This window comes from Garra rufa, chromosome 22, assembly GCF_049309525.1.
Source record: "Garra rufa chromosome 22, GarRuf1.0, whole genome shotgun sequence".
NCBI lineage: Eukaryota > Metazoa > Chordata > Actinopteri > Cypriniformes > Cyprinidae > Garra > Garra rufa.
The window spans coordinates 37,773,657-37,792,457 of NC_133382.1; the positions used below are offsets into that span (position 1 = coordinate 37,773,657).

Genomic DNA, 18,801 nt, shown 5'->3' on the forward strand with positions numbered 1-18,801 from the left:
GAGACCCTTCTCCAATCCAGAGCTCCCTCTACGAGGAAACTGTATGGCCTTAAGTGGAACTTATTCGCGAGATGGTGCCGCGAGCGCCACCTGGACCCAGTCAACTGCCCGGTCGGTACAGTTCTGGAGTTCCTACAGTCTCGCCTATCCGCAGGGCTAGCTCACTCCACTCTAAAGGTGTACGTGGCGGCCATAAGTGCCTACCACGCCCCTTTAGGTGGCCTCTCAGTAGGTAGAGAGCCCTTGGTCATACGGTTCCTCCGCGGTGCGCTCAGGCTGAGGCCTCGAGTGACACCCAGGGTCCCCACGTGGGACCTCGCTGTGGTGCTAGAAGCTCTCTGCAAGCCTCCATTCGAGCCCATAGAGGAGTCTACGGACCGCGCCCTCACAATTAAGACGGCGCTCCTGTTAGCACTCACCTCCCTCAAGAGAGTAGGCGACCTGCAGGCCCTTTCAGTGGCCCCATCTCATTTAGAGTTTGCCCCAGGGATGGCCAAGGCCTTTCTATATCCCAGGGTCGGGTACGTCCCGAAGGTCCCCTCCCTAGCACCGCAGCCAGTAACACTGCAGGCGTTTTATCCTCCTCCGTTCGCGGAGCCGAACCACAGGAAGTTAAATTGCATGTGCCCAGTCAGAGCCTTAGATGCATACGTCCACAGAACTGCCACGTGGCGTAGAACAGAGCAATTGTTTGTCTGTTACGGCCCCCCTAAGAGAGGGGGCCCGGCCTCTAAGCCCACTATCAGTAGATGGATCATCGATGCCATATCTACAGCATACGAGTCCTCTGGTCTCCCATCCCCGATGGGACTCAAGGCTCACTCTACTCGAGGTCTGTCGGCCTCGAGGGCTCTGACGGCAGGTGTCCCAATACAAGACATCTGCAATGCTGCGGGTTGGTCCACGCCCCTAACATTCGTTAGGTATTACGAGCTCGACCTCAGAGCCGCTCCAGGCTCGGCTGTACTCTCGGCCTAGTGCGCTAGGCCTAGAGGGTCAGCCACCTCCCTAGCCAGGAGGAGACTTCTCAAGGCGCATTCTTTCTGCGGAAAGAAGAGAAGTCGTTTCGCCACTCATAAGAGATCTGCAAAACTTTACCCCTTTTGTCCGTGCAAGCTAGACAAAAGCCCTTTCAGTCCCTCTTGTCCTGGCAGTACCCCCAGACAAAGGACTAAGACCCCTCGTGAGCCCGAGGGCCGAGGGGTGCCTCTCGCACTGGCTGGCGAACCAGGCAGAGGTCACGGTTCTCGTGTGCCCGAGGGCCGAGAACTGTACAGCCCTCTTGTCCGCGGAATGCTAGACAATGGCTTAATTCTCCTCGTGTTCTGACGCAGGATGCTATCAGACCGAGTGTACTCCGGTCCCTCTGGTTTCTGGCTTTCCCCAGACCAAGGACTAAGACTCCTCGTCTGCCTTCACAGAAGGCCGACGAGTGCCTCATGCACTGGCTGGCTACCAGGCAGAGGCACCTACTGTCTTCCCCGTGAGCCCGAGGGCCGGGGATTGCAGTGCCCTCTTGTCCGCGTAATGCTAGACAATGGCTTATTCCCTCGCGTCCTGGCGGAGCTCCAGGCCGAGCCTTGGATCCCTCTTGTTCTGGCTGAACCCCCAGACAAAGGATCACCCTCTCCTCGTGTGCCCGAGGGCCGAGGAGCCTTGAGGTCGAGCTCACCGTCCTCGTGGGTCTGCGGACCGAGGACTTCCCACACCATCTGTCCGCCGAGTGCTAGACAGTGGTCATTCGGTCCCTCTTGTTCTGGCTAACTCCCAGACAAAGGACTAAGACTCTGCGTGTGCCTGAGGGCCGTGGAGTACCTCTCGTTCTGGCTGGCGACCAGACAGAGGAAGACTACCATTCCTCGTGTGCCCGAGGGCCGAGGACTACAGGGCCTTCTTGTCCGCGTAATGCTAGACAAGGGCTCTCTCTTTTTCCACCCTGGTTGAGCAGACACTCGCAGGGCTCGGAAATTATGGGGGCGTTGGTAGTCTCGTTCCCCATAGCGTTCCTGACGCGGCTCGAGTTCCCGGAAGGGAACGTCTCGGGTTACGTATGTAACCTTAGTTCCCTGAGGGAACGAGACGCCGCGTCTCGGACCATAATTCCCGCCCCTGCGGCGCTCGCTTCATTCCTAAAAGAGCTGCCGCCGGCTTCAAACGCACGTGCTTTATACTTCCTGGTTGGTGACGTCACCGCGCCTGTGACGTCACCCCCGTCATTCATTGGTTGTTAGACATAGTTCAGAGTGCGGCCCGCCAATGGCGTTCCCCATAGCGTTCCTGACGCGGCGTCTCGTTCCCTCAGGGAACTAAGGTTACATACGTAACCCGAGACGTTTCATTTACATTAGATGTAATATACAGCAAAAGCAATAATATTGTGAAATGTTTTACTATTTAAAATAGCCGCTTTCTATTTAAATCTGTTTTAAAATGTAATTTATTCCTGTGATCAAAGCTGAATTTTTAGCATCATTATTTCAGTCTTTCAGTGTTGAATCCCAGGAATGACTTACATTTTAAAATATATTCAAATAGAAAACGGTTATTATTTTCATTATCAGTCAATATTTTACTGTTTTTGCTGTGGATCAAATAAATGCAGACTTTTTTTTTTACAAAACATGAAAAAAACTTTAGACTGGTAGTGTATGCATGTCAATGTGAGTTAATATGCACAATTGGGATGCCATAATCATGCAAATTTCTAAACAGCCTAATTTGTTATACAATTTTATCCTTGCTAACGCAAATATGCTCTAAGAACATTTTGCTAACATTCCCATTCAATTACATAAATTACATACTTCGTAATGTTCTCTGGTTTTAAGTATTTTTCCTGATTATGTGGCTGTTAAGAGAACATTCCATTTTATAATTTAGCAACAATTATGGGAATGTTCCTTTTGAATATTCTCTGAACATTCTGAAACAAGAAGTAACATTAAAAAAATGTGAGGTTTAGGTATTAAAGATCAGATAAAGTTATGGAAGGTGTTGTTTGCTCATGTTTGAGAGAACCTTGCTAGAATGTTAAGTTCTGAGAATGTTCCCTTTTAGCTGGGATGTTGGTAAGGTTAATGCACATCATTTTTGTGATACACATTGTGTTTTGTATTTGTGCTTTGCTGCAGGTCTGTGGGACCCAATAGACTGAACAGTCCAGCTCACACACTGTCATCCACTCACACACACACTGGGACTCAAATACACTCCACATACAGAACGTCTCCTCAACGTCAGATTTCAGCTTTACCACAAAGTGCCAGCATATATAAGGTGTGTCATTTCTCATTTACATATCTCATATATATGCACATAGACATGTGTATATATTACAAATCCCATCACATTGAGAGACACAGCATATGCATATTTTATACAATATGCATACCCATATTTCATAAACTGTCATGCATGTGTGCAGCTTCACTATTCTATTACAGTTCTGACTGACAGTTGCCATTCTTCTCACACTCTAGAGGTTTGTTTAATAAAAAGCACAGAAAAGACAAAGCGTTTGAAACCCGCTCTTTAGCTGTCAGACCACACCAGCTCTCACAAATTGTTGGAAAATCAGTAGAGATGCCTGTCAGCCAGATGGATTGTGGATGCATTTGTGATCTCAGGGCTGTTGTTGAGTAAAGAAATTCAGATCTGTGATTAGAGGATGTGCAAAGTACCACGACCGACCCCTGCGGTGCAGCCGATAGCCTGCGCTGTGATAGACTGTGAGAGAGCGATTGCTCAAAAGTTTGGGTATTTTTCATGTCTCTGTGTGAACAGAAAACAGGAAAATTGTGAAATATTTTTACAATTGAAAATGGTTCTTTTCTAGGTGAATATATTGTAAAATGTAATTTATTACTGTGATGCAAAGCTGAATTTTCAGCACCATTACTTCAGTCTTCAGTGTCACATGATCCTTCAGAAATCAGTCTAATATGCTGATTCACTGCTCAGAAAACATTTCTGATTATTATCAATCATTTTTTATAGAGACAGTGATACATTTTTTATTACATTTCTCTGCATGCTTTTTAAGATATAGATTTGAAACAACTTGAATTAATTATATTTGAGTCAACTGTTTCTTTAAGAGCGGCTGCAGTATCTGGTCCTCATAATGTGTGACGGTAACAGGATAGAGGATGTAGGTCTGTTTGATGTTAGGAAAGGTGAGGTTATACAGACACACACAGGGTTTCTGTCTCTCGTCTCCTTTTGTTCTTGTCACATCTGGCTGCAGGTCAAGAGCTCAAAGCAGCTCTAATGCGTATGCTCATATGAGACTCATTTGTATCATTTAAAAGGATAGTACAGCCAAAAATGAGTCATCATTTACTCAGCCATGTGTCGATCCAAACCTCTATGACTTTCTCTTTTTCTGTGGCACACAAAAGGAGACGTTAGGGACGTTATGTTCAAGTTGCTCTTTTTGCCTAAAAGTGTTCAAACATACATTTGTGCATGTTTAAATTAATTGACATGAATCTATATCTGTCTGTCTGTAGCCCCAGTCTCCTCTCCAGACAGTGGACTCTGTGTTCCCGTCTCATGGTCTCCGGCGGCTGCCACCGTGCCCTCCGGTCCACCGCTCTCACCCGCTGCCGCTGGCACTTGGCCTGCCACTGACGCCACCTCACACACACTCATCTCCACCGAGAGCCCCTCGACCAGCGCTCACACATACACACACTTCCGCTTCAGCAGTGGGAACGGCCGGCCGTGGCCTGGCCTGCCAGAATGTCTGCAAGATTGCCATGGTGAGTATGTGTGGAAATATGCCAGTGATGATGGAAGCGCAACAGAAGTTGCATATGTAAAACTAGATATTGCTTGAGTGTTCTGGATGGTTGTTAGGATGTTAGGTAGGTGCTAGTTTGTTATGGGTGGTCCTTGGTGATTGCTTGGACATTCTGGGTGGTTGTATGGTCCTTTGTGATTGCTAGAGTGTTCTGAGTGGTTCCGGAGGGTTGCTAGGTGTTGTTAGGGTGTTCTGGGTGGTTGCTAGGGTACCAGGGTGATTTCTGGTGGTTGTTTGGTGGATTTAGGGTGTTCTGGATGGGGATGGTTGTTAGGGTGTTGGGTAGGTGCTAGTTTGTTATGGGTGGTCCTTGGTGATTGCTTGGACATCCTGGGTGGTTCTGAATGGTTGCTAGGTGTTGTTAGGTTGTTCTGTGTGGTTGCTAGGGTGTGCCTAGTGGTTGTTAGGTGGATAGTAGGGTATGCTGGGTAGTTGTTAAGGTATTAGGTAGTTGCTAGTTTGTATGGTCCTTGGTGATTGCTAGAGTGTTCTGAGTGGTTCCGGAGGGTTGCTAGGTGTTGTTAGGGTGTTCTGGGTGGTTGCTAGGGTACCAGGGTGATTTCTGGTGGTTGTTTGGTGGATCTAGTGTGTTCTGGATGGGGATAGTTGTTAGGGTGTTGGGTAGGTGCTAGTTTGTTATGGGTGGTCCTTGGTGATTGCTTGGACATCCTGGGTGGTTCTGAATGGTTGCTAGGTGTTGTTAGGTTGTTCTGTGTGGTTGCTAGGGTGTGCCTAGTGGTTGTTAGGTGGATAGTAGGGTATGCTGGGTAGTTGTTAAGGTATTAGGTAGTTGCTAGTTTGTATGGTCCTTGGTGATTGCTAGAGTGTTCTGAGTGGTTCTGGAGGGTTGCTAGGTGTTGTTAGGGTGTTCTGGGTGGTTGCTAGGTTACCAGGGTGATTCCTGGTGGTTGCTTGGTGGATTTAGGGTGTTCTGGTTGGGGATGGTTGTTAGGGTGTTGGGTAGGTGCTAGTTTGTTATGGGTGGTCCTTGGTGATTGCTTGGACATCCTGGGTGGTTCTGAATGGTTGCTAGGTGTTGTTAGGGTGTTCTGTGTGGTTTCTAGGTTGTTCCTAGTGGTTGTTAGGTGGATAGTAGGGTATACTGGGTAGTTGTTATAGGTATTAAGTAGTTGCTAGTTTGTTATGTATGGTCCTTGGTGATTGCTAGGGTGTTCTGGGTGGTTCCGGAGGGTTGCTAGGTGTTGCTAGGGTGTTCTGGGTGGCTGCTAGGGTGCCAGGGTGATTCCTGGTGGTTGCTAGGTGGATTGTAGGGTGTTCTAGATGGTTGTTAGGGTGTTGGGTAGTTGTTATAGGTATTAAGTAGTTGTTAATTTGTTATGGATGGTCCTTGGTGATTGCTAGGGTGTTCTTCTGGGTGGTTCCGGAGGGTTGCCAGGTGTTGCTAGGGTGTTCTGGGTGGATGCTAGGGTGCCAGGGTGATTCCTGGTGGTTGTTAAGGTGGATTGTAGGGTGTTCTGGATGGTTGTTAGGGTGTTGGGTGTTGCTAGTTTGTTATGGGTGGTTCTTGGTGATTGCTAGGGTGTTCTGTGTGATTGCTGGGTGTTGTTGGGGTGTTCTAAGTGGTTGCTAGGTGGATAGTAGGGTATTCTGGGTGGTTGTTAGGTTATTGGTAATGGCTAGTTTGTAATGCATGGTTCTTGGTGATTTCTAGGGTGATCTGGGTGGTTCTTGATGGTTGCTAGGTGTTGTTAGGGTGTTCCTGGTGGTTGCTGGGTGGATGGAAGGGTGTTTTGGGTGGTTGTTAAAGTGTTAGGTCATTGCTAGGTTGTTCTGTGTGATTCTAAATGGTTTTTAGGTGTTGTTGGGGTGTTCTGCGTAGTTGCTATGGCATTTCTAGGGTGTTCTGGGTAAATGTTTGTTGGATAGTAGGGTGTTTTGGGTGGTGGTCAGGGTGTCAGGTAGTAGCCAGTTTGTTATGGGTGGTTCTTGGTGGTTGTTTTGGCATTCTCGGTGGTATTGAATAGCTGCTAAGTGTTATTAGGGTGTTCTATGTGGTTGCTAGGGTGTTCCTGGTGGTTGCTAGGTGGATGGTAGGGTATTCTGGGTGGTTGTTAAGGTGTTAGGTAGTTGCTAGTTTGTTGTGGGTGGTTCTTGGTGATTGCTTAGGTGTTGTGTGTGGTTGCTAGGTGTTGTTAGGGTGTTTTATGTGGTTGTTAGGATTTACCTGGTGATTGCTTGATGAATAGTAGGGTGTTTTGGGTAGTTGTTAGGGCATTAGTTAGCTTGATAGGGGTAGTTTAGGTAGTTGCTAGGGTGTTCTGTATGTTTTCTAGGTGGTTTCTTACAGGATTATGTCCCCCTGTTATTCTGGTCTGTAGATATGACATGGGACTTTCCTTCAATGTACATCTGTGGGATTTTTTTCACCTGTTTTATCGTCCAGCATTTGAAAATTGTAAGTCTAATACTGGGAAAAATAACAGCACACCCAGTTGGATACTTACCATTGGGGCTTTGTTCAAATCAATAACTATAATAAGCAATCGCACCACTCAAAATAACATTGTGCATACTTCTATACATGTCAGCAGGTACATTGTATTTTACTGATTTCATTTCTTTTTATCACTCTCTCATTCCCCAGCAGTGTTGCAATGGTGAGCTAGAGCTCATTTTTAATGCACACCGTAGTATTTTATAATAGTTTTACAGTTTAATGTTGGAGCTGAAGTGGTGTGAACAGGCCTCTTTCATTAGAGCTCTGTGTCATATTAAATCTCCAGTGTGTTCAGAGGTTCATGCAATCCAAAGAAAACGCAGAGCGAAACTTCTGGCCAGCCAATAAAAGACTAAGCGAGTCGATCAGAACACAACAGAAAACTCAAGGTTTTGACATAGCTTAAAATAGTCTGCTTCAGACAGATTGACAAACTTGATTTCAAAATGCATTGCTGTGGGCTACAAGTCATTAATTGCCTTATGTTCAATGAAATATGGAAATAACTAATGTCTAAACCCACTTTTACTCTCTTGGCAAAATATCTTGGAATTATGTTCATTTTAGGGGTTGTCTGAGTGTCTATTGATATATGCAATTAATTTGATTTAAATAATCAGCATTTCATTTATTTATTATCATTAATCAATTTGCAAGCCTACAATAAACGTCTAGTACTGGGGTAATGTTCACATTTAACTACATTTAACTTCAGCAGTCTTTAGCATCTGCTGTCACAGTGATGAGGTTGGTAATTAACCTCGTGAGGACACTTCAGCACATATTGAATAATAATCTTAATTGTTCTACCATTAGTAAAAATCTTACTAAATGAGGCTGACAACAAAAGACAGAAAATGTGCATTAAATAACAATGACTAGAATGGAGATGTTTGGCTCAAGTTAATTACCAGAGGTCATCTGTCTCAAATGAGGTGCATTAACTGCATTTTCTGTGGACAGGCCACACGTCTGCCTGTTCTTTGATAAAACGTAGCAATTTGTTGTTTTGTCCAATAAAAACCTGCCTGTTAAAAAAAGAGTCTTTGTCTGTTTTATAAGACGACCTGTAGAGAGACGAAGAGTGGAGAGAGATTGCAGGAAAAGGAATGGATAGGTGAAGATGTACCCTCTCAAGAGAAAAAAAGATTAGTTTGTTCTGATCATTTATAAGTGGTTGCCTGTTGATTGTTAGGGTATTCTGGGTGGTTGCTAGGCTGTTGCTAAGTGGTTGGTTTTTAGGGTCTTTGGTGGTTGACAGGGTGTTGCTAAGTTGTTTTGGTGGTTTCTAGGCTGTTGTTAGGCTGTTGCTAGTGTGTTCTGTGTGATGGCTCGAACACTACTAGGTGGTTGATAAAGGGGATCTGGTTGGTTGTTAGGGTGTTTCTAGGTGGTTGCCAAGGTGTTCTTGTCGGTTGTTAGGTAGTTAAGGCATTACTAGGGTGTTCTGGTGGTTCTGGATGGTTTCTAGGGAGGAGTTAGGATGTTTCAAGTGTGTTCTGTTTGATTGCCAAGGTGTTGCTGGGTGGTTGTTAGGATATAAGGATATAGGGTGTTCTGGTGGTTGTTAGGGCGTTGCTAGTGTGTTCTATGATTGCTAGGACACTGCTTGGTGGTTGCTAAGGTGTTCTGATGGGTTGTTAGGGTGTTAGATGGCTGATAGAGTGTTCTTGTGGTTCTGGATGGTTTCTAGGGCATTCTAGGGCCTTGTTAGGGTGTTGCTAGTGTTCTGCGTGTTTACTAGGGAACTGCTAGATGGTTGCTAAGGTGTTCCAGTTGGTTGTTAGGGTGTTAGATGTTGATGGGGTGTTCTGGTGGTTCTAGATGGTTTCTAGGGCATTGTTAGGGTGTTGATAGATTGTTCTGCGTGATTGCTGTGGCACTGCTAGGTGGTTAATAAAGGTGTTCTGGTTTGTTGTTAAGGTGTTAGGTGGTTGATCGGGTGTTGCTAGTTGATTGCTAAGGTGTATTGATTGGTTGTTAGGTGGTTGATAGGGCATTTCTAGGGTGTTTTCTAGGAAGTTATTACGTGTTGCGTAAGTGTGTTCTGTGTAATCGCTAAGATGTTACTGGGTGGTTGTCAGGGTGTTAGATGGTTGATAATGTGTTGCTATGGTATTCTGGTGGTTCTGGATGTTTCTAGGGCGTTGTTAGGTTGTTCTGCACGATTGCTAGGGCACTGCTAGGTGGTTGATAAAGGGTTCTAGTTGGTTGTTAGGGTATTAGATGGTTGATAGGGTGTTGCTAGGTGTTTTCCAACATGTACTGGTTGGTTGTTAGGGTGTTGCTAGGTGGTTGCTAAGATATTCTTGTTGGTTGTTAGGGTGTTAGGTGGTTGATAGGGCATTGCTAGGGTGTTCGGGTGGTTCTAGATGTTTTCCAGGGAATTGTTAGGGTGTTGCCAGTGTGTTCTGCGTGTTTGCTAGGGAACTGCTAGCTGGTTGCTAAAGTGTTCTGATTCATTGTTAGGGTGTTAGATGGTTGATAGTGTGTTCTGGTGGTTCTGGATAGTTTCTAGGGCATTCTAGGGTGTTGTTAGGGTGTTGCTAGTGTGTTCTGTGTGTTTGCTAAGGAACTGCTAGATGATTGCTAAGGTGTTCTGGGTGGTTTCTAGGGCATTCTATGGTGTTGTTAGGGTGTTGCTAGTGTGTTCTGCGGGTTTGCAGCGGCTCTGCTAGGTGGTTGTTAAGGTGTTTTGGTTGGGTGTTAGATGGTTGATAGGGTGTTGCTAGGTGGCTGCTAAGGTGTTCTGGTTTGTTGTTAGGGTGTTAGGTGGTTGATAGAGCGTTCTGCGTGATTGTTAGGGCACTTGCTGAATAAAAGTAGCCATTTCTTTTTTTTTTTTTAAATTGTACAAACTCCAAACTTTTGATTGATAGGTTACTGTTAAACTCAAACATCTGAGATAAGTCATTTGGTGTAAATTACTTCAATCAATCTGATATCAGAGTAATCTCATAAGACACCAGCGGTCAGCGGTGAAATAAGATGATGAACAAGACCTGGAGTCTCAGACGTGTCCGGCGTGACCTCAGGCTGTTTCATTAGTTAGGAGAGTCTGTGTGTCTGAGATCTGGCAGGTCATTCATTGCTGATTCAGCTCTTCAAAACTTTCCATCGGGGAAGCGTTAGCGAGGAGACACATGAGACTCCCTCCATGAGAGCTTTCTCAAGACCTTTTTATCAGCCACAAAAACAAAGAGCCTCTGTCATCAGCAGTCATGCAACGCTTGAGATATGAGCAGTTCAGAGCAAATTCAGCTCTACATGAAAATGTAAAGGACAGAGGGACGTGAGCTGTGAAATCATGTTTGGATCTCTGTTCAGATGAGGGAGAGAGAAAATGAGGACCAGATGGAGAGCAGGTAGCAGGTTATCATTACCTCATAGTCAGCGTGTAGATTTGGAACATATGAATGTGTCACATCATGACCCCTGGAGAGAGTCACCATACAGCACTAAACTCACGCAGCAAAGTTAGATTAGCTTGTACTGCCATCTGGTGGACAAAAGAGGGGAGCTAGTATTTATCAAGAGTTTGTTAGAGTCAGTATTAACCCTTATTACTATTTCCATGTAACACAGATTTATTGAAAATTGGCTGTCCAAAGACTGTGTTTTTGCTAAAATTCCTTAGGAGAAATAAAAATAGATATCAGTGAGACAGGTGATGACAAACATTAAAAGTACAGAGCTATAAAACAAAGTATTAATAGCAATTCTGTTATTTGATGAGAAATGTCAATTTGACTTTAATATCTTGGGAAGTTTGAAAGCAATTTGAAACTTTGAGATCTTCATCTGAAACTCACAGGAGATTTGCTGTAGTGTTATTTTTAGACGAGAAATCTGCACAGATCAATCACTGTTTACAAGCTAAAACAGTTCAAAACAGATCTAAACAAATATGTGGGTGGATTTTGATGTGAGAGACAACATGAGATGGACTTTTTCACTAGACAAAGTGTTATTATTGATTATGGTTTAATGTTAAAAACAAAAAAATGATTGATTAGTTTCTTACAAACAGCTTTCGGCTTCACAAGCCAATTTTAATTTTATTTAAATTTTATTATTTATGTACTTTTTTATATATATATATTTTGTATGTTTTATATTTTCAGTTATAATTTATATATAAATTTTGCTCCATTTTTAGTAATTTTGGTTCTTCACCTTCAACTAATTCTAGTTAGTTGTGAAGGCTAAATTTTTTTGCTAAGTGTTTAAGTTTTTCATAATATATTTATATTTTATTTCAGCTTTAATTCCGTTTCTGAAAATTATTTTAATAGTTGTATTTAACAACCCAGATTTTTCCAATTACTGAAATTTTAGTTTTTGTTTGTTGGTGCACACAGGAAAAAAAGGCATCAGCTTGTCACTGGAGCAGTACCCTTAAAAAGAAATCTTTTTTACCCCTAATAGGTACATTATTAGTACCTTACAGTAGTAATATGTACCCTTAAGGTACTAATATGTACAATTTAGGGGTAAAAAAAGATACATATTTGTCCTTTTAAGGGTACTGCTGCAGTGACAACCCATTTTTATATATATATATATATATATGTATGTGTGTGTGTGTGTGTGTGTGTGTGTGTGTGTGTGTGTGTGTGTGTGTGTTCTTCCTCCTGTACTTAGTTCATTTCCTTTCATTTCTCCAGGCATTCGAGAAGCCCAATCCGCCCCAGAAGCCTCTTCCCGCAGACCCGCTGGCTCGAAACATCCGGGTGATGCGGAACCCATCAGCTGTGCGACTTCCAGCTCCTATCCCGACCCCGTCCTGCCCACGACCCGCCCCGCCTCACCCACAACCCTGCAGGTACAAGCACACCCATATATATATATAGCTCACTCAAAAAATGTAAAGTTGCTGAAAATGTAGTCACCCTCAGGTCATCCAAGATGTAGATGAGTTTGTTTCTTCATTTGGATTTAGAGAAATGTGTAATTTCATCACCTGCTCACCAGTGGATCCTCTGCAGTGAATGGGTACCGTCAGAATGAGAGTCCAAACAGCTGATAAAAACATCACAATAATCCACAAGTAATCCACACCACTCCAGTTCATCAATTAACACCCAGAACACCCCAAAATCATTCTAAAACCACTCGAAACACCTTGGCAACCAGCCAGAACACCCGAACAACACAATACTAATGCCAGAAGACCCAAAAAACATTCTGAAAACCACTCAAGACACCCTAGCAACCACCCAGAACACCGAAACATCAACACAGCAACACCCAGAAGACCCCCTAAACATTCTGAAAACCACTCAAAACACTCTAGCAACCACCCAGAACACCCCAAATTTTTTGAAAACCACTCAAAACACCCTACCAACCACCCAGATCACCCCAAAAATATTCTGAAAACCACTTGAGACACCTTAGCAACCCAGAACACCCCCACAACAACACAGCAACACTCAGAAGACCTCGTAAACATTCTGGAAACCACTTGAAACACCTTGGCAACCACCCAGAACACCCTAACAACACTATAGCAATGCATAGAAGACCCCAAAACATTTTGGAAACCACTTAAAACATCCTAGCAACCACTTGAGACACCCTAGCAACCACCCAGAACACCCCAACAACAACACAGCAACACCCAGAAGACCCCCTAAACATTCTGGAAACCACTTGAAACACCTTGGCAACCACCCAGAACACCCCAACAACACCATACTAACGCCAGAAGACCCGAAAAACATTGTGGAAACCACTCAAAACACCCTAGAAACCACCCGGAACACCCCAACAACACCATAGCAATGCATTCCAAAACATTTTGGAAACCACTCAAAACACTCTAGCAACCACTCAGAACAAACCAAAAATATTATGAAAACCACTTGAGACACCCTAGCCACCACCCAGAACACCCCGACAACAAGACAGCAACACCCAGAAGACCCCCAAAACATTCTGAAAACCACTCAAAACACTCTAGCAACCGCCCAGAACACCCCAAAATATTCTGAAAACCACCCAAAACACCCTACCAACCACCCAGAACACCCAAAACATTCTAAAAAACACTTGAAACACCCTAGAAACCACACAGAACAACCTAGCAACACTCAAAACACCCCAAAAGCACTTAAAACACCATAGCAACCACAAGAATGCCCCCAAACACCATAGTATCCACCTAATATACATTTACTAGCAACCAAACTGAGTACAGAAACACCCTAGTAACCTAAATAAACCTAGTAACTAAAACACCCCAACAACATTCTGGCAACCACCAGAATACCACAGAGAAGAGTCTAGCAACTACCCAAAATACCCTAACAACCACTCAGAACCTCCAAAACACCCTAGTAACCACTTACTGTAACATGTTCTAGCAACAACCCAGAACACCCCAAATTATGGATTGTGGCCAGAATGTTGCTTCTGTCTAAAATATGAGTCCATAATCATTCTGACGGCACCCATTCACTGCAGAGGATACACTGGTGAGAAAGTGATGCAATGCTGCATTTCTCCAAATTTGGTAAAGAAGCAAACTCATATCCATTTTGAATGGCCTGAGGGTGAGAACATTTTCAGCAAATAAAAATTTTGGGGTAAACTATTCCTTTAAGACAATGGATGCACTTTATAATTAACCTATGAACCGGACTCTCAGGCCTCCTCCTAAACAGCCGCCCACCCTGCCGAAGCCTCACTTCACAGCCGGAGTGAAGTTCAACAGCTGAGAGCCGGACAGAAGGGATCTCGTCCTTGGAGATGCTCGCTTTTTGCACTATGAACCTCTGCGGGACACGTGGTGATGCGAGGGGTGACCTTTGACCCCCACGGTGCTCTCTCCCTATTAACGGTGCTATGAGTCCAAGCTCAGGTACATGTCACGCGTTATTTATGTCGGTTACGAGCGTATTTATTTGAGCACAGTGCACTGTGGTTGACACTTTCTCAATCGTAGCAATCGGTGGTTCGCCCACGTTTACCTGATTGTCCTTTTTGTTGTTGTTTTTTTTGACATTTTTCAACTGTGTACCAGCAGATAAAGACAAGACGTGTTATCTGTAAACATCAACCACGTCATGTGAACGCTAAACTGGATTGAAAACCAGATTTAAATGGAAACGTGAATTGGGAGTTGATGGTTCTGTGATGTCATTTGGTATATGAAAAGGGCTTTTAACAATTTCATTTAATTGAATGGCCATTTTTATTGTAAATTTCAGACATACATAATTAAAACTGAATTAGGATTGCAGTGATACTTAAAGGATGTTGAAGAAACCTACATGAAAATAATAATCACAATAACATGTCCAGGTCACATTTTATACCAAATTAAGTGGATAAAAAATAATAAATACAATTTTGCATAAATAGGCTTTTTTTTTTTTAGGAAAATAAAATTCTTATTTTAAAATAAGTAGGCTTATTTTCCCCTCATATTTTAATACATTTTTAATATTTTGCTTATTTTTTATTATAAATATTAAGTATGATGATCCTCATTATTGATATAAAACATTTTAGTATTAAAAAATATGTAAAGTAATTAGAATCTAATGAGAATGATCATAGATAATAATTAGAATTAAAAATATATATATTCTGGCTTACAGTATACAGTAATAATCCTGTTACAGTAATTTTTTGATATTTTAATGTGGGAATTTGAATGGAAACTGTGCTGAATTTTTTTTGTCGTGGAAATCCTAATGTTAAAACTAAACTTTTCGGAGGTTCCGTTCCCAGTCTCTGTATTATTTTTCAAAACAAACAAACTAAAAAAACATTAAAATCATTCTGAAAATGAATGTTTCATTGCTGTATTGCGGTAATGAGAAATTATAAAATATGCTTAAAATATCACAGTTTAATTTTTGTAAGAAAAATTTAATTTCTTACAACTTGTTCTTACTACTGTTTGATTTTGAGGTGAAATATGACCTGGACAGCTGAATTACGTTCTGAATCCATTCCATTTCACATGTCTGAAGTCTTGTTTCTCAATTTTTTGTGAGTCTGAAAACATTTGCAACAAATTGCATGCACCAAATCCTGCTTTTGTGGATTTCAAAGCTCATGAGAGACATAGACAGACACAGATGTTGTAATGCAGTTGTGTTCAGATAGACGGTTCACTCAGGAGATCCCAGCTTTGAAAAGACTGGAAAGATTTGAGAGCCTGAAAGCCAAACCAGGTTCTGATCTCATGGTCATACAGCCATATTTTCATAGATGTACTTTAAAATAGTTATTGTGGGAAAATGATTAAACAAATTACATCTATTTTCATTCTTATCGACCCAAATAATGTGGTTAATGAAAACAGACACATGAATCCTTCTCTAAATAGTCCCATAATCCCTTTGGTCTCCCTCAAACACGCTGCGGTCAGTGGGTTTGAATCGCTGGCAAAGGTTCACGGGCGATTTGTCAGAGTAAATGAACACGCTGCACTAAAATAATAGGATGTGCACAAAACATTCAAAAATAGAGGTTTAGCGGCAATTATGGTCATAAATTACAGTCAACAGGGTCAAAACACAAATTACAGCCTTTATATATAATAATGCATTATAAACTTATTTTAATGCATTAATTATTCTTTGCAATGCACTATATAATCTCATGAATATTTGCAACCACATTATAATACTTAGTATAATGTATTATTATACTAGCAAACCTTCAAATATTATAATGCATTTTAAATTTGGTTACAATTATTTGTGCATTACAATGAACATTAAAGGCTTTACCCAAATTGGCTTTGATGAGTGAACAGCTCTGTAACTTGACACTTTGAGGAACTACAACATAATATGTGACCCTGGACCACAAAACCAGTCATAAGGGTCTTTTTTTTTTTATTGAGATGTATGCATCATCTGAAAGCTGAATAAATTGCTTTGCATTGATTTATGGTTTGTTAGGATAGGACAACTATTTGAAAATCTGCAATAAAATCGAAATATTGAGAAAATCACCTTTAAAGTTGTCCAAATGAAATTCTTAGCAATGCATATTACTAATCAGAAAATATGTTTGATATATTATACAACATATCTTCATTTGAACATGATCTTTATTTAATGTCCTAATGATTTTTGGCATTAAAGAAAAATTGATCATTTTGACCCATACATATTTTTGGCTATTGCTACAAATATACCTGTGCTACCTTCGACTGGTTTTGTGGTCCAGGGTCATATATGATTAAGTTGAATTGTAAGAATGATGGAAAAGATGTGAACAATTGTAAAGAAAGACATGCAAACATCTTTCACGACAAATATACACACTACCGTTCAAAGGTTGGGAGTCAATAAGATTTTTTGTGCACCAAGGCTGCATTTATTTGATCAAAATAACAGCAAAATCAGCAATATTCTGAAAAATTATTACAATTTAAAATGTGCTTTCTATTTGAATGTATTTAGGGGCCAAGCACTGAAAGTGCGTAGGCACCTATTGTATACGTTAGAATTCTTCTTCTTCTTCCGCTCTTGAAGCCTATGGCAGCCCATAGAAATTTGGCACACTGATAGAGGACAGTCTGAACATTAACCATAGGAAATTTGGAGTCTCTAACTCTAACTCTCTAGCGCCACCACTTGTCTAAAATTTCATTCATGTTTATGCTAATAACTTTTGTACTGTAAGGCACAGAATCAAAATTATTTTTTAGACGGTGTGTCAGATTTTCACCAAAATTGGTTCAGAACATCTTCAGACCATGCTGGCAAAAAGGTACGGAATTCAAGTTGATTAGTCAAACCATTCTCGAAAAACACGCAAACAAATTCTACGAAAAGCGCACAAAAATGGGTGTGAGGCTATATCTCCGCAACGGTTTGGCATATTGAGACCAAACTTGGTGTGTGTTATAACAAGCATGACCTGAGGCTACCTGCACAGTTTTGGGACAGTGCCACCTAGTGGTCAGGAGATACGAAAAATGGCTATTTTAGTTTATAACTTCTGAATGGTTTGGCCAAAAAAGGTCTCTTTAGATTCGGTGCATCATGCCGAGTTGAATGAAATCCAATTTTCCATGTCAGCCATTTTGGGCATTGGCCATTTAGAATTTTGTTGTAAAATGCTATATTTTATGAACGCATTGACGTATCATTACAAACCTTGGTATGGGTCATCAGCACGATGCCCTGAAGGAGCGTGAGAAGTTTTGAGCAAGTGCCACCTAGTGGTAAAATCAAAGATTCAAGATTTGTAGGAAATGCGAAAACATGGCGTGCTAGCTATATACTAATGGACAATTGCCAAAATTTTGATAGTGAGTTGCAAAAAAATGCAAACAAAATCAAAAATGTATACAACTCCAAAACAAAATGAGATATTTTCACCAAATTTGACACACGTGTATGGGCATACTCTAAGGACAATTTGGTGAGTGCCTCTTGGTGGTGCTGTAATTGAACAAAACATGAAATTGCTAGAGTATTATGATATAAAACACTACATTTTTACTAATGCATTGGTGTACCACTACAAAACTTTGTATGTACCATCGAGACCATGACCTGAAAACATTCAAAAAGTTTTGAGACAGTGGTCAAAAGTGATAACCGATGATATTGTTTTACTAGTGGTTGTTTTTATGATTTTTACCCATTTTGACTAAAATCACCTTAAAGTGGCTTCAATTACTCATTGCTGCACTTCTGATGCTTCCCTTGCCTAGTGCTTGGCCCCATAATTGCTGCTTGCAGCTATATTTTAAAATATAATTTATTTCTGTGATGCAAAGCTAAATTTTCAGCATCATTACGTCAGTCTTCAGTGTCACATGATCCTTCAGAAATCATTCTAATATGCTGATTTTGCTCCTCAAGAAACATGATTATGTTGAAAACAGCTGTGCTGCTTCACATTGGATTTAGATTTATCAATAAATAGAAAGTCACTTTCAGTCAATTTAATGCATCCTTGATGAATAAAAGTATTAATACGGACCCTAAAGTTTTGAGCGGCAGTGTATTTTAATAAGAAATAATGCAAAATATACATAAATATGTATGGTTGGCAAATTTGACTCTCCATTTGCAGGTTGATGTTTGGCACTGAGACTAACAGGCCTTGTTTTTATTCAAGACTGAGTCATCTTACTTTATATGTTGCCACTGAGCCATTTATGATCTCAAACGTAGGTCTCTGTTCTCTACAGGCCTGTATTCTGACACCTTACGAGTGCCATCATATCTCAGTGTTTACATTGTGTATTCATCTTCGTTCACTGTATTAGCAAACATCACGAGTGTCCCGTTGCCTTTTTACAGTGTTAAACCACACAGTGCTTTACAGTACTTGATGATACGACGATCACGTGTCTCTAGGTTAACTGCCTTGCTTGTTTTATTCAGTTATAATGTACTATTATTCACTTTGAATCACGCTGTATCAGTAAATCTGCTCATGTAACGTTCTTTTTCTTCGTATCTTCTTCCATGTCACGGGTGTAAACTGCTTTTTTATAATAATTCTTTGATTAATCGAGAAATGTGAAATAAGATACTGTACGTTGATGTCT

At 41.6% G+C, this 18,801-nt stretch overlaps 1 protein-coding gene across 1 annotated transcript in view; it reads left to right on the forward strand.

The window, feature by feature from the left end:
* The window catches only part of LOC141297528 (disintegrin and metalloproteinase domain-containing protein 12-like), a 40,664-nt gene extending 26,041 nt beyond the window's left edge, over window positions 1-14,623 (forward strand). Inside the window, exons 10-13 of the mRNA XM_073827950.1 lie at window positions 3,132-3,276; window positions 4,512-4,763; window positions 11,930-12,087; window positions 13,915-14,623. Coding sequence (XP_073684051.1) covers window positions 3,132-3,276; window positions 4,512-4,763; window positions 11,930-12,087; window positions 13,915-13,984 — 625 coding nt within the window. The 3' untranslated portion in view covers window positions 13,985-14,623. The remainder of the gene's footprint in view (window positions 1-3,131; window positions 3,277-4,511; window positions 4,764-11,929; window positions 12,088-13,914) is intronic.
* Window positions 14,624-18,801: the final 4,178 nt, after the last annotated feature.